Source organism: Oryctolagus cuniculus, chromosome 10 (genome assembly GCF_964237555.1).
Source record: "Oryctolagus cuniculus chromosome 10, mOryCun1.1, whole genome shotgun sequence".
Classification (NCBI taxonomy): Eukaryota; Metazoa; Chordata; class Mammalia; order Lagomorpha; family Leporidae; genus Oryctolagus; species Oryctolagus cuniculus.
In genome coordinates, this window is record NC_091441.1 from 99,412,373 (window position 1) to 99,428,350 (window position 15,978).

At 50.6% G+C, this 15,978-nt stretch overlaps 1 protein-coding gene across 2 annotated transcripts in view; it reads left to right on the plus strand.

Moving 5' to 3' along the window:
* Positions 1 to 15,978, plus strand: part of TRAIP (TRAF interacting protein) — a 39,020-nt gene that overhangs the window by 8,641 nt on the left and 14,401 nt on the right. For both annotated transcript variants that reach the window (XR_007921913.2, XM_002713357.4), the window contains exons 4-14: positions 2,523 to 2,562; positions 3,152 to 3,279; positions 4,494 to 4,588; positions 5,085 to 5,198; positions 5,849 to 5,936; positions 6,522 to 6,611; positions 7,058 to 7,146; positions 12,323 to 12,478; positions 15,254 to 15,302; positions 15,554 to 15,703; positions 15,802 to 15,852. Coding sequence is in view for 1 of the 2 variants with exons in the window: in XM_002713357.4 (XP_002713403.2) it covers positions 2,523 to 2,562; positions 3,152 to 3,279; positions 4,494 to 4,588; positions 5,085 to 5,198; positions 5,849 to 5,936; positions 6,522 to 6,611; positions 7,058 to 7,146; positions 12,323 to 12,478; positions 15,254 to 15,302; positions 15,554 to 15,703; positions 15,802 to 15,852 (1,050 nt within the window). In the remaining variant the exon portion in view is untranslated. The remainder of the gene's footprint in view (positions 1 to 2,522; positions 2,563 to 3,151; positions 3,280 to 4,493; positions 4,589 to 5,084; positions 5,199 to 5,848; positions 5,937 to 6,521; positions 6,612 to 7,057; positions 7,147 to 12,322; positions 12,479 to 15,253; positions 15,303 to 15,553; positions 15,704 to 15,801; positions 15,853 to 15,978) is intronic.

Consider the following 15,978-nt stretch of genomic DNA (forward strand, 5'->3'; position numbering starts at 1 on the left):
AAGATTTATTTTATTTATTTGAAAAACAGTTACAGAGAGGTAGAGACAGAGAAAGGTCTTCCATCTGCTGGTTCACTCCCCAGATAGTTGCAACAGCCAGAACTGCATGGATCCAAAGCCAGGAACCAGGAGCCAGGAGCTTCTTCCAGGTCTCCTATGCAGGTGCAGGGGCCCAAGGACTTGGGCCATCTTCCACTGCTTTCCCAAGCCATAGCAGAGAGCTGGAGCAGTAGAGGAGCAGCTGGGACTGGAACCGGTGCCCATATGGGATGCTGGCGCCTCAGGCCAGGGCGTTAACCCGCTGTGCCACAGTGCCAACCCCCTTTCAAAGCTGGGTCTTTGAGACTGAAAGGCAACATCTTTTGATTTTATTATTTTATATATTCTTTATTTTTAAAAAAGTTTATTTATTGGGGCTGACGCTGTGGCTCACTTGTTTAATCCTCCACCTGCGGTGCCAAAATCCCATATGGGCACTGGTTCTAGTCCCGGTTGCTCTTCTTCCAGTCCAGCTCTCTGCTGTGGCCCAGGAAGGCGGAGGAGGATGGCTCAAATGCTTGGGCCCTGCACCCGCGTGGGAGACCAGGAGGAAGCACCTGGTTCCTGGCTTTGGATCGGCATAGCTCCAGCTGTAGCAGCCATTTAGGGGGTGAACCAACGGAAGGAAGACCTTTTTCTCTGTCTTTTTCACTGTCTAACTCTATCTGTCAAATAAAAAAAAAAAGTTTATTTATTTTCATTTGCTTAAAAGGAAGAACAGTAGTGAAGGAGAGAGATCTTGCATTTGCTGGTTTGCTCCCCAAATGTCCCCAACTTCTAGGACTGGACCAGGTCAAAGCCAGGAGCTTGGAACTTTATCTGGGTCTCCCCTGAGGGTGTCGGGCCTGAACACATCAGCCATCATCTGCTGCCTCCAAGGATGCATTACAGAGAGCTAGATCAGAAGCAGAGATGCTGGGACTAGAACTGCAATATCTGATTTGGGATGCAGGTGATCCGAATGGTGGCTTAACCTGCTGCACCGTAATGCTCACCACTAAGAGGCAACATTTTGCAGAGTTTGGAGCAAGGACTTGGAAGGCACCCTGCTAGGATATGGAAGAGCTGAGGAACTATGAGTACTAGTGCAGCAGTCTTGGACTGGCGCCTTTTCCCAGGTGGCACCTATGTGCCCTTCCCTATGGGCCATTTCCACTCCCAGCTGTTCAGCTTATACTTACCAGCCCAGCCACAAAAAGCTCCTGTCCCCATATCCTAGATAGAGAATTTGACAGCAAGCAGTTTATGCACTTGCTTGGTCTGGGCCTTAATACTGACCTCATGAATTTATGAGTCTTGTGTTGATTTTGGAAGGGTGATTTGGGCATTGGGGTTTAGTGCAGCAGTTAAACCATCACTTGGAATTCCTGAATCCCATATCAGAATACTTGAGTTTGAGTTCCATTTCCCTGTTAGTTCCATTTCTCCCTTGGAAGCAGCAGGTGATGGCTCAAGAACTTGGTTCCCTGCCACCTCTGTGAGGGACTCAGATTGAGTTTTGGGCACCTGGCCCCACCCTGGCTGTTGTGAACATTTGGGGAATGAATTAGCGGATGGAAGATTTTTCTCTGGCTGTCTCTTTCTCTTTCTCTCTGCCTTTCAAATAAAGCATGAAAATTAGAATAAATAAAAATTAAAAAAAAAAGGAAGAATGATCTAGAGGAAGCTTTGCTGGGATTTTATCCAGCAACCACCATGAACCCTTGAACAAGTGTTTTGGCTCTGTAAAGCCTTGACTTTCCTGTTTATGGAATAGGCAGCTCACTTTCCCACAGATGTATTGAGCTCCCTGGACTGCTGGACAGGAGCTGGGTTTAATTCTGTCCCCTTCTTTCAGTGGCTCTGCATGTGCAACTCTGGAAGATATGTAAGGGCTTTGGGAGGCTCACTTGACTGTCATGACAGTGTGGTAAAAACCTAGCACAGTGAAGTTTCATACGGGGTGTGCAAACTTGTCCTGGCTTACCTCCTTCTGTTGGATTCTGGGAATGGAAGGTGTGTGGTACACAAAGCCAACTTACGGCTTGAAGGGAGGTGGACCGGGAGGCAGATCCAGGGCTAGAAAGGAGTGGTGGCCCAACGTCCTTGACCATTCCCATTGTGTTCCCCAGGCAAGTACCACTGATGGCCAGAGAGGAAGAAGCTAGGTCAGGGCCAAGGAGGTGATGGAAGCCACTGTTGTTGAGATTGGTCACACAGGCCCTGCTTTGCTTCCCTGGTCCCTACTCCCTCTCCTGGAGCCTTGCCCCTAACATTACTTTCCTTCATCTTAACTGTTTTTTGGAAAGATACAGTGGAAATAAAGCAGTGTTTCCCTCTCTGTTGTAGGTTTAGCAGAATCTTAAGGTACAGCAGAGTCTGTGTCTCCCTAGATCTACAGGCCTCATTGTCCTGTCCTTGGACTCCCCACAACCTTATGGGAGGCCATGTGGAAGCAGGCTATGATGCTTTTCTGCTGCTTATTGTGAATATTGCCTTTGCAGAATGAACTGGATAACGTCAGAGCCCAGCTTTCCCAAAAAGGTGAGCTAGCAAGCAACTAGGGTCCCTGGGAAGCCCCTGACTTGGGAGCTAAAGGGAGGAGCCCTAGGAGGAATGCCCAGTCTTCTGGCAGAACTGGGGTTCCTCCTGCTTTCTGTGACTGGCAGAAAAGGGGAGGGAAGGGAGGTGACCAAAGCTGCCCCTCCTTGACCAGGTGGACCTCTTTTCTCTGTCCAGGGCTTCCTGCCCAGGACTCAGGCTGAGAAGGGACTATGAGTGGGACAAAATATCTCTAAAAAGAGGGTTCAGATGCTGAGTTTCACAGAACCTACCTGAGTTATGGGTTAATGAACAAATTAGTCCTATGGGAATGGAGGAAGAGTAAAATTTTTTCCCAAGTAGTTCAAGCAGTAAAAAGAGGGCTTGTACCCTGAGCAGTGGCTCTGGTTCAGCTCCTGTGGTTTGGTGTATGCCAGAGAGAAACAGGCTACCCAGCTTTCCCACATGAACTTGTTGCTCACCTGGCTCAGGGAGTACATACTCCAGGAGCCCCAGGGCTCCCAGTGCTCGTGAGTTCTCATGTTGCTGGGTGTCTGGGTCTCTCTCTTTCCTCCCTCCATCCCTGCTCCAGAGAGGGAGAGACAGGACAGCCAGGCCATCATCGACGCTCTGCGGGACTCGCTGGAAGAGCGCAATGCCACTGTGGAATCTCTTCAGAAGGCCTTAAGCAAGACCGAGATGCTGTGTTCCACTCTCAAAGTAGGTTCCCAAGTTCTCTGGGCACATAGTTGGTGGGGAGGTATGGCCCAGTCCTGGGCTCACCAAGCTGAACTTTTCTGCCTCAATTGATACCTTGGTTTATGCAATTGTAAAAGGGAGGTAAATTGCTTCCCTCCCAAACCCTCTCATACTGTACCTATCCAGCCCCTTAGAGAAAGGCCATATTGGCTGTGATTGTGGATTTTGTACTAGGTAGTTTAGAGAGGTAAGATTTTCCTAGCACTTCACAGAGGAGCTGCTCAACAAAGGCCTTGGTGAGGCTGGGCCACGTTTCCAAAAGTGGCTCATACTCCACAGATGAGGCCAGCTTGAAGAATCTTCCATTAGCACTCCAGTCCTTGGCTGGGCTGCTCTCTGGAGCCAGATCAAACAGCATCCCAGGGAGGAGCAAGAGCCTTTGAAGTCGGCTGTGCTGAGCTGACCGGACAGATCAAAGCCTGTAGAGCGAGCAGCCCTAGACCCAGATGAATTTTATATCAACCTGGGCCGGTGAGCCTCTTGCTCTCCAAGGGGCATGAGGTGATTGATCTGAACCCACAATTGATATTCCGGCCTTGTACGCAGGAGCAGTCCTTGCTGGATGCCATTTGAAAGGGAAAGGGAACCATCCTTGTGAGCAGGCCCCAGGATATTCACTGTCTGTTCCTGCTTGGGGGCTGTGCTGGATCACATGGCCTCGCCTGTGGGAGGGAGCGAATCAGCACCTGGCTGCAGAGCAGGAGTCTTTGATGGCATTCCCGGGTCAGAGACGGAGCGATCTTGTGCTAAGGGCTCCTGGCTAAGTTCTCTTATCCTAGCAACTTCCATGGGTCTGAATAGGTGATGGTAAGGCCCAGGTTTGGGGTCTGTACTTCTTCAGCTGCCTGCATAACACATACCATGAGACCTGGGCCACTGAACCTTGACAGCCCACAGTGGCCATGTGGATGCTGGCAATGGACTATGCCTAGGTAAAATGTATCTCAGGAGGAAGCAGGCAGAGAGACGAGGAACCAGTTGGCCTAGGGCCTCTTAGCCAGATAAAGCAGAAACTAGATAGGGCCCAGCAGCCCTACCTCCTGTGGTTTAGGGATGCATGATTATCAGCATTTTGAAAAGACAGTGCAGATGCTAGATGGTTCCACAGCATCTACCAGTGACTTTAGCCCTCCAGGAACCTCTAAACAACCTGTGTGGGTGTGTTTGCCCTTTAGAAGCAGATGAAATACTTGGAACAGCAGCAGGATGAAAACAAACAAGCACAGGAAGAAGCCCGCCGGCTCAGGAGCAAGATGAAGACCATGGAGCAGTGAGTTGGAGCTGGGACCTGCTCTGTGTGTGTGCCCCCAGGGCCTCAGGTGATGGAGTTCCCAGGACTACAGCTGGGTGTGGAGTTGGGTCACCTCTGTGCCTCAAACCTCTGTAAGCCACGGAGGGCTTGGAGCAGCTGAGAATGGGCACAAGTGTCCTTCTGTGGCCTCTGTATGGACTCTTGCAGTTTCCTTGGGAATCTTGCTACACTCCTCTGACCCATTGACTGTGACCTGATGTCCTGGCAGATCTTTGCCTCCAGGAAATCCCTGACCTGGAGGCCCTCTGTTGGCACCTCTTGCTCAGCAGCATCCCCAGGGCTGTGCTCAGCTCTGCTGTGGGGCTTCTTTCTCCATGGACACAGCCACCTGCTAAAGCTTCCTGGCAGCCCAAGCTGTTACCATAGCAACGGCAGCAAAGGGAGGCAGAGCTGTACTGGTACCTAGCTGTCAGCCTCCAGATTTCAAATGTCGTGGGCTGGGTATGTTTTTCAGGATTGAGCTTCTACTTCAGAGCCAGCGGCCTGAGGTGGAGGAGATGATCCGAGATATGGGTGTGGGACAGTCAGCGGTGGAGCAGCTAGCTGTGTACTGTGTATCCCTCAAGAAGTGAGTAATTTGGCCCCTCTCAACAAGCCCCAGGGGCCGGGGGACCCTAGTTGTGCCTCTGCTGCTCATCTCTTGTAAAGCAGATGGAGTTAAGGGGCAAGCTGCCTGCATTTGAACTGACTCTGCCTCTTACCAACTATGTGGTCTGGAGCCAGTTTTTTGGCTTCTTTGACCCTCAGCTCTTTGAATGGAGATAGTAATAGACAAGCCTCCTGGGGTCATTGAAAGACTTGAGTGTGAACTAGAAATGTCATTTCTAAGGGAGCTGACATAGCTCTTTGAGCTCCCAGCCCCATTGTGATAATTGGAAGCCATTTCCCATCAATGTCGTTACTGTCCTTGCCTGGCTTGGATCAGAAACTTTGTTCATATTTTTCACTGACAGGCCTAGAGGGTCTAAGGCAGTGTAGGGGTATCCCAGTGAGACCAGGGCTTCCTGTACACCCTCTCAAGTCACCCTTGCCCAAAGGACAGGCCTGGAACAGTCACCAGGACACTTGAAGGCACTATGTGGCTTCTCTTGGGCTCAGGTGTCAGACTAGGCATGAAAATGAGCTGAGGGTTGAGTGGGGCCTTGTGTTGGGTTGATGCTGCGGGCTGGTCTGATTGGCATGATGTCCTGTTCTGGTATCTCTATGGCCACTTTGCAGAGAGTATGAAAATCTAAAAAAGGCACGGAAGGCCTCAGGGGAGCTGGCTGACAAGCTGAGGAAGGACTTGATTTCCTCTAGAAATAAGGTAACTCAGCAAGCGGCGGCGGGTGAAGAGAGTGGTGGCTATCCTTTAGTCACACACGCTCAGGTCTTCTGAGCAAGTCTGTGGGACCTGATGGCCCAGCTGATTCCATGGGGCTGTCACCGGTCCTTGCTGGGCATTGGGAAAGACTGTGGAACTTGTCCACTTGGGGTACCAGTTCAAGGAGGTATTCCCCCAATATGTGCATGCTTATGCTCCCCTCTGCTATTCCTGGTTCCTGGTACACCTCAGCTGGTGCAGAGCACAGGCCCCAAATGTGATAGCTTCAGAGACTTGTTTTTGTACCAGGCCCAATGTAAGAGGGCTCATGGAACCAGAATCATCTGCTTTCACTGCTGGCATGGCGAATCCATGAACCGCAGGAGGGCGGGAGCAGCTTTGCTCCAGGGCAGCTCTGGACATGCTTTGCTGGTCGGAGGCCTCGCCTCACACAACCGGGGTCTCCTCCCATGTCCCCATTGTCTGCTGGACCTGAAGCTACCCTGACCACTCACTGAGCAGCAACAGATGGGGCAGGCCACATGGCCACCATTTGATTTGTCCTTTACTCCCTATATTTTCTTACAGCTGCAAACAGTCTACTCTGAATTGGACCAGGCTAAGTTAGAGCTGAAGTCTGCCCAGAAGGACTTACAGAATGCTGACAAGGAAATCACGGTGAGGGAACCCCTAGCCTTATAGGATTGAGGGCTGATTTGTATCCCCTTCAAGAACAGTTGGGCTGTGTCTGTCCAGGAAACGGGGCTGTCAGTGGTGGTGAGTCTGGGTTTCCTAAATCTTCCCAGGTTGGGGTGGGGGATGGGTCAGGGTAAACACTTTGGCCCTGGTCTTGTCTGGAGTCTGGGCTTCTTTGGCAGAGTAAACAGTACCATTCCCACTGTTCTGTACCAACGTTCCTGAGATCCTTAGTTACCAGGGGCAGGCTCTTCAGCCCTGTAACTGAGCTTGGTAGTCTCGGCCTCCTGAGCCTGCTGGTGGAGTTTCAGGCCTGCTCCATTCCCAGTGAATCTGCAAAGCCTTCATGTGTGCTGCTCATGTCCTCTGAATCATCTTTGAACTTGATGCCTCAGCATTTCTCTCACACTCTTCTTTTGTTCCCCAAGAGCCTAAGAAAGAAGCTAACAATGCTGCAGGAAACCTTGAACCTGCCACCAGTGGCCAGTGAAACTGTCAACCGCCTGGTTTTAGAAAGGTTTGTTGACCCTTTGGGGTGGTACAGGAGTAACAGACTGGGATAGCTCCTGGTAAGGGTCTTCAGTCTTCCTGGCTTTGGTTGGCAGAGTGGCCTATGTGGACCCCTGCCCTAGAAGCCAGCCAAGATTTAGCTGGAAAGCAGCTTTGAGGCAAATTCTGGGTTCTGACAAGGAGAGACCAGGGAAGGCCATGGAGGACCTAGGGTGGTCTGAGGTGGTGGGGGAGGGCAGGAGCACTGACCATCTAGGGACATCCTGTTTATGGAGTGGCTTGCTGCAAGCTTCTCCATCTGCCCCCAATTCTGAAACATGAAACCACTGTTAAGATCCCCCTTGGGTTGCAGGAAATTGTGCTTTGAAACTGCCAGCAGAGGGTGCCAAGAGGCAGAGGCACAGGCATCTCTGCCAGAAGTGAGCCTTTATTCCTCTTCCTGGGAAGAAATAGATTGGCTGAGAACATCCTCAGGGCTCCCTTCTGCCTGCAAGAGGACCCCAGCTGAGGACCTAGATAGAAAACACACAGCTCCTGTCGGTGACCCAGTCTTATTTGAGCCACTTTTCAATATCCTTTGGAGAATCAATGTATTCCCTCAGAAATGTCCCTAAAACAACCCTGAGCATCACACTGTTCCCTGCCCCTGCCCCTGCCCCACCCCACCCCCAAACACCTCCCAGACCTCTTGGCCCAATGCCTGGGGAACACTCATGGAGCCAGCCTTGTGGGCTGCAGTGAAACACTGTCCACAGCACATAATACCTCTTCCCTCCCTGCTCTTGTTCCTGGGCTTCAATCCTTTTCCACCTGGGATGTGCAGCTTCCCTCAGAGCTCCCAGTTTGCCTAGCAGAAACAGCTGCCCTCGTCTGCATGGGTAGCATTTCTTAGGTCCGCTGCCATGGGCCACAAAAGTGCTTCAGAGTCCTGCTGGAGCCAGGGCACCCCAAAATTGTATGGGCCATCCTCCACTGCTTTCCCAGGCCATAGCAGAGAGCTGGATTGGAAGTAGAGCAGCCAGAACTCGAACTGGTACCCATATGGGATGCTGGCACTGCAGGAGATGGCTTTACCCACTACGCCACAGCACTGGCCCCTTCAATATTCTTCAAGTCAGCAGGACACTCCATCTGATGAGCCTGCCTCTGTCCAGAACTGGGCAGCGTTGCCTATCGAGCTGCAGGATGACTTAGTTCTGCTTTTTCTCCCACTATTTTTATCGGCATAAAATTTAGGGTGGCAAGTGTTTTGCTTTTATTGTTTTCCTCCTCCTCCTCCATTTTAAAATATATATTTATTAAAAAGAATGACAGAGAAGAAAGAATCTTCAATGCTGCTGGCACATTCCCCAAATGGCCACAACACTGGGGCTGGTCCAGGCTAAAGCTGGGAACCTGGAACTCCATCCAGGTCTCCCATGTGGGTGACAAGGGCCCAACCACTCGGGCCATCTTCCTCTATTCTCAGGCATATTAGGGGGAGCTTGATCAGAAACAGAGCAGTTAGGACTTCAACTGCACTGTGATATGGGATGTTGGTGTCAAAAGCAGCAGCTTAGTGTGCTGTACCACAATGCTGGCCCCCTTGTAACCATTTTTTAAGTATAGTTGTGTTTTTAAAGAATATTTTATTTTATTTGGAAGACAGAGTGACAGAGAGGGAGAGACAGAGAAAGAAAGAGGTCTTTCTTACATTGGTTCACTCTCCAGATGGTAGCAAAGGCAGGGCCTGGATCAGGCTGAGACCAGAAGCCTGGAACTCCTTCCAGGTCTCTCATATAACTGGCATGGGCCCAAATACTTGGGCCATCTTTTGCTGCTCTCCCAAGTGTGTTAGCAAGGAGCTGGATTGGAAGCAGAGCAGCTGGGACTTGAACCGGCTCTCTGATATGGGATGCTGGCATTGTAAGCAGTGGCTTAACCCTCTGCACATCAGCCCCTTAAGTAAAAATAGTTTTGTGCCATTAAATACATTCTCATGCTGTGCACCCATCAGCACCATTCATCTCTAGAACTTTTACATCTTCCCAAAATTAAATTCTGTACCCATTAAAGAGTAACTCCCCATTGCCCTTTCTCCCCAGCTCCTGAACCACTGTTTTGCTTTCTGTTTGTGAATTTGACTACTCTAGGAATCTCATATAAGTGGGATCATATGATATGTGCCCTGGCTTATCCTGGCTTATTTCACCTAGCATGTCTTCAAAGTTTATCCCTGTTGTAGTATGCATCAGAATTTCCTTCCTCATATTGTAAATTTGCAAGTTATTTTTCTTGCTCTTTGAGTACATTTGCAGTACATGCTGTTCTTGTTTTATGTCCTCACCTTTCTGCTTGTATCAAGGTCAGTGTTTGTGCATCACAGCCTTTTTCTTGAGCTTGCCTCCCACTAGTGGCCTTGGCTGCCTACAGCCCTCTCATTGTGAGATAATAGGAAGGCTCCCTGGAAGCCCAACTTCTCTGGGGTGGGTTAGGGGCAGTGTGCAGTGAGTTGCATCATGCTGAGTCTTAACTGAACCCAGGATGCAAAAGGCTTTATTATCCGATATTAGCTGCCCCAGGTCACCACAAGTGGTTAGTTTTGTGTCTTTGGGAAAGGCTCTTCCATTTCCTGACCCAAGGTAGCAGCCTGACTGCCTAGTATTCTTTCAGTACAGATGTCAGAAGGGGTGGAGCTGATTTCACACCTTCTATCACTGCCCCAGTTTTCAGGCTTCTTTAAAGGCTCTGTCCTTTTATTCAGAGCCCCTGCCTTGTGAGTTCTGGCCCCTGGCCATGCTCTTTCCCCCAGAATTTTGTGGGACTCTCTGGGTTCTGATTGTGGCTGCCCATTCCATTTGTTACAGCAGGATTTCTGCAACAATTTTAGGGAGGCCTCAGGAAATAGACACTGCCCCAACTATAGAGGGGGATGTTAGGCAGACTGACTTCTTATGGGTTTCAAGGGCCCCTGACCCCCAGACTGGAGAGAGTTGAGGAGGCCTATGCTTTTAGTAGGGCCTCCACAAGATGGAAATTCATGGAGGAGACATTGACTGGTCCCATGGCACTTAGAAAGTGGGTCTACCCAGGGCCTCAGCTCTGTTTTGGAAGGCGGCTTGAATCATCTGGCCCCATTTCTTGAGGCTCTGGCATGAATCCGTGTAAGGTAGCCATGGGTGTATATCTCTAGAGTGGTGGATGGCGTCACCTGGATGGCCTCAAGTTAACCTTCAACCAGTGAAGGAACTGCTACTGAATTGAGGCTTTTCCTCCTCACAGGACAGACAGAACATGGAAAGGAAGAGAGTGGGCCCCAGGCAGGAAGGGAAACAGGCTTTAAGCTCAAAGGAAGAAGGATGTACCAGGAACAATTTGAGAAAACAAGAAATGTGTTCATGTGGGCCAGATGTGGGTGTAGGGGATGAGGGAGGCACTGTGAAAACTTCCTGAGTCTTGAGCTGATTGTTGTGAATGGCAGTTGGTGCAAATGACAGAGACGATGTTGGCTTAAGTCAAGGGTGAGCATGTACCTTGGCAACCGTTGGTCAAGGCCTGAGAGGGTAATGGTAGGAAGTCTTGCCATGGGCCACTTGGAGGGTAAAATGACTGCACCCAGCCAGACCCTTGCCTGCCTCTTGAGTTCACCTTTCACAGCCTGAGGCTGAGCTTGCTTGGGTTGGTAAATCGCACAGAATGATGGAAACTATAAAAAAGTTGACATGAGCTGTCCTAACTGCTGCCTTATGCTGTGGATCCCAAGGAGAAACAAAATAACCCATTGGAGCTAGCATGAGGAGGGTTTGTGCAGCTTTCATTTCCACTTGTGGGCAAAGAAGAAGAATAGAACTTCCAGGGCCTGACCAGGGAAAGGAGATGGTCCAGGCTCTCTGTGGCTTCCCCATTCCAGATCTCACTGACAGTAGCTCCCTTCCCTCTGATCTGCACACCATAATGGGAGTGGGCTCTAATGCAGCCCTAAAGTTCTGAGGGAAGGAAAGAGGGGGTATCCTTGAAGCTCCTCCTGCCAGTCCCCAGGGTTGTCCTCAGATCTGCTCCTGCCAGGTCAGGTGGGCTAGAAGAATCCCGCTGAGCAAAGTTTTCTAACAGAATTCAACTCCCACCACCTTCGATAAAAGTAAAAACCTGCCTGTTGAGAATTTGGAAAATATAGTTAGCACAGAGTAGTTACTGTTGGACATGTAGTATATTTCCTTCCAGTCCTTTTTCTACATGTGAAGGTCAGGATGGGGTTGAGTAGCAGCATGTACTCCAAATCATGTGATTGCATTCTATTGCGTATTAAATTCAATATACGAAAGTCTGGTGCTGTGGTGTAGCTGGTAAAGCCACTGCCTGCAGTGCCGGCATCCTTTATGGGTTCGGTTCAAGTCCCAGCTGCTCCACTTCTGATCCAGCTCCCTGCTAATGCGCCTGAGAAAGCAGATGGCCCAAGTAGTTGGACCCCCACACCCATGTGGGAGACCTGGAAGAAGATCCTGGCTCCTGTCTTCGGCTTGGCCCAGCCCTGGCCAATGCTGCCATTTGGGGAGTGAACCAGCAGATAAAAGATTCTCTCTCTCTCTCCCTCTCTCCCTCCCCACCCCGCTCCGCCTCTCTGCCTCTCCGTAGCTCTGCCTTTCAAATAAATAAACATATATTTTAAAAAATTTAACATATGAACATTTCCCCATGTTCTTAATTTTATTCTCCAGAAATACTACTTTAATGCCTACATCATATTCAAGCTATAGAAGTGCCATCCCCCTAGGGGAGTCACATTGATGGCTTCATACCAGTACTCATACCAATTGCCGTAACAAGTAGCAGCACCACAGAGGGACAGAGGGGAACATGGCCTCATTGATCAATGCAATGTCTCTGGCTGCCCCCTTGCACTGCATACTGAGAAACGAGGCTCCGTGTTAAAGGGCAGTAGTCTTTTGTTTCTTCACAGGGTTTTGTCTCGGGTTTTGCTTGCTTGCTTTCCTGTCTTCTAGACATTCACTGGTCCTGTGACTGTGTAGACGACTGGCCCAAGTGGTTTATTCTCTAGAGATCAGGGCTTCCCTGAGGGTGGGCCCGAGTCAGGAGGTGGTTTCAGGCCCTTGGAGCTGAGCCGAGCTGTCTCTGGTGTTTGAAGGGCTGTTGTCCTTCTGGGGTGCCCCTGTGGTCCCAGCTAATCAGGCCTTCTCTGTCTTCAGCCCAGCTCCTGTGGAGATGCTGAACCTGAAGCTCCGCCGGCCATCCTTCGGTGATGACATTGACCTCAATGCTATCTTTGATGTGAACACTCCCCCAGCCCGGCCCTCCAGCTCCCAGCATGCTCACTGCAAGAAGCCCTGCATGGAGAAGGCACAGTGAGTGTTGGTTCCTGGCACTGTCCATGTTCTGGAGGAAGAATGGCTAAGGCCTATCTGTAGGCAGTACTCTGACAGCTCTGAGTGGCTGATGGGGCAGTCAGGGCTGCCTGGCTTTGGTTCCAGCCAACTCTTCTTCCCTCTTCTGAGCACTTAACCTGTGCAGAGTTCTTCTCTTGCTTGTCTCATTAATCCTCACCATCAGCCTTCAATGCAAAGTGTTGAGATGCCAGTTAGAACACAGGGATCCCTGTAGGGGCAAGTCTGGGCTAGTGCTGTTCAGGGGTTGCTCCCCGTCCCTTGATGGCCTGCCCATCAGGTTCCTGAGCCAGGGATTCTGAGCTTCCTGTTAACATTTTGTGCCTTTAAGATTCATGCTTGAGACAGAATCTTCTTAAACCATAGCGCTCAGGGCCCCATCACCCAAGGGAGTAGCCCAAAAGGGCAGGGCCGGCGCCGCGGCTCAATAGGCTAATCCTCCACCTGTGGTGCTGGCACACTAGGTTCTAGTCCCAGTCAGGGCGCCGGATTCTGTCCCAGTTGCCCCTCTTCCAGTCCAGCTCTCTGCAGTGGCCCGGGAGTGCAGTGGAGGATGACCCAAGTGCTTGGGCCCTGCACCCCATGGGAGACCAGGAGGAAGCACCTGGCTCCTAGCTTTGGATCAGTGTGGTGCCATTGGAGGGTGAACCAATGGTAAAGGAAGACCTTTCTTTCTGTCTCTCTCTCACTGTCCACTCTGTCATGTCAATAAAATAAAATGAAATGAAATGGGTAGGCATGGTCTGAGGAGCTGCAGTGAGGCAGATGGGAACTGGACTATGGGTGTAATGGGACTGGGAAAAGAGTCTGTTTCCTTGGCCAGGCGTGCCATGTGTGGTTCTTAGGAAGACAAGAACTCTTCCCACTTATGCCTGAGGGTATATGCTAAGGAAATTTAAGGCTGATCAGATTTCCTCTTAATCAAAGGGTGAGCATGAGAGAAAGAAATTGAGACGGTAGTCAGTGGGGATAGAATAAGACAAGGCAGCTGGACTAACTGCCTCTCCCCAACCGGAGGGGTATTGGCACCCCTGCTATATGGGGCCCAGCCTCATATCAGTGAGAAACAAACCCAGGGCTTGTGGGTGGTAGTCAGGAGCGCATCAGTGCCTGCTCCATAATCTGACTTCCTCTTCTTCAGCTGTGAAGATTGAAGATGGGCACCTGGGTCTTCCGAGGCCCTTACCCCACTTTCATGGTCTGTGGGGCAGTGAGGGAGCGCAGGATGCATTTAACTCAGCTTTCCTAGAACCAGTAAGAGCAGTTTTCTCACAGCTGTCATGCAGCCTCATTGCAGGCTATGGGGACAACAGCATAGAGTCCAGAGTCGGCTGGTCCTGAGCTTGTTCCTGTCCTCATGACATGAGGAGCCAAAGAGTCAGACTTAGGTCACCATCTTCCCACTCACCTGGGAAAATACCAGGAGAGGATATCCAGCTTCTAGGATCCCTAAAAGTGGGTGGCAACATGTTGTCCAACTCGGGCTGGGAGTGAGAGTCCAGGGCCTGAGAGCCTCCTGCACAGATCCTCTAGGGAGATGACCTGACTTTGTGGTCTCTGAGTACTTTGTGGGGCACCTTACTAAGGGTCTCATGGAGGCAGTGCCTCTTTTCTAGGCAGACACGACAAGACCTGAGTTCATTAGATGCCTTCCGCCTCTTGTGTGACTGCTTTGCATGACTGGGTGGTGAATTGGAGTTTTGCGTTGCTTATTAAATTTACATGGAGTTTTGTAAGTTTTTTTGAGATTTATTTATTTATTTGAAAGGTAGAGTTACTGAGACAGAGATCTTCCATCCACTGGTTTACTGTTCAAATGGCCACAACAGCCAGGAATGGGCCAGGCTGAAGTCAGGAGCCTGAAACTCCATCTAGTTCTCCCATGATGGGTGGCAGGGGCCCAAACTCTTGGGCCACCTTCCACTGCTTTCCTAGGCACATTAATAGAGAGCTAGATGGAAAGTAGAGCAGCCAGGACTTGAAGATGCTGGCATCTCAAGCAGTGGCTTAATCTGCTGTGCCACCATGCTGGCTTAGGGGTTTTGTAAATTTAGTGTTCATGTAAAACCTGAGACATGGTGATGATAACATGGACCTGGGAAACATTAGAATTTGGCTCGGGGCTGGCTCTGTGGCATAGCAGGTAAAGCCACTGCCTGCAGTGCAGGCATCCCATATGGTTCAAGTCTCAGCTGCTCCACTTCCAGTCCAGCTCTCTGCTATGGTCTGGGGAAGAAGTTCAAAATGGCCCAAGTCCTTGGGCTCCTACACCCTCGTGAGAGACCCAGAAGAAGCTCCTGGCTCTTGGCTTTGGATCGCCACAGCTCCAGCTGTTGTGGCCAACTGGGGAGTGAACCAGCGGATGGAAGACCCTCTCTCTCTCACTCTCTGCCTCTCTCTCTCACTCTCTGCCTCTCTCTCTCACTCTGCTCTCTCTCTCTCTCTCTGCCTCTCCTTCTCTCACTGTATAACTCTGACTTTCAAATAAATAAATACATCTTTAAAAAAAAAAAAGAATTTGGCTCTGAGTGGAAGTCAGCGTAGGACATGGTCCCGTCTCCTTGCCTCCACCACTCTTTGGCTGTGGCTGCCCATCTACTCCCAGACCTGCATTTGGGTTGGGGGAGCACTGACGCTTCATAGCCATGCTATGCAGTGGCGTCCCCAAAAGCATGTGCTGAGCCTGGCCTTGATGTCTTGCTTACCCGCTTTTGCCTTCATATCTCATTTTCACAGCTCTCCTGATCAAGACGTCTCCAAGAAGGTAGCCAAAGGCTCCAAGCAGGTAAGGGCTTCCCAGAAGCAGCTCAAATGGTCACCAACTCTTGTCAGCACTGGGCATGGAGCTACATGTCTGGGAGGGCAGGATCTTCCTAGAGCCCTCTCACTGCTGACCCAGGACAGACATTTTGGAGTAATCCTTGGGTCCCTACTCAGTACCTTCCTGTCTGCTGGTGAGGCGTCAGAGATCCCAATCTTGTTCCACTACCCTTCCTGCTTTGTGACCATCTGGTGCTCTGGGTTTCTCCCCTCCAGGAGCCCCAGCTCTTGCTGGGTGGCCAGCGCTGTGCAGGAGAGCTAGATGAGGAACTGGCTGATGCCTTCCCTGTCTTCATCCGCAATGCTGTCCTGGGCCAGAAGCAGCCCAAAAGGGCCAAGACAGAGTCCTGTCGAAACACAGATGCTGTGAGTGTGGCTTCCCACAAGTGACCAGGGGCCAGCCCTCTCAGGTGGGTTGGGGAGCTAGTCTCCTAACCTAACCTCATCTCTTCCTTCTGCCCTAGGTAAGAACAGGCTTCGATGGGCTTGGAGGCCGGACAAAATTCATTCAACCTGTATCCTTGTTCTGTGGTGGTAGTCTGAGCTGCACTGTGGTGCCCACATGTTCCTAACCTCTACCCCCAGATCCCAGCCTGCCAGTGCCTGCAGCCTCAGATGTGCAGTGCTAGGACTTGCTCAGT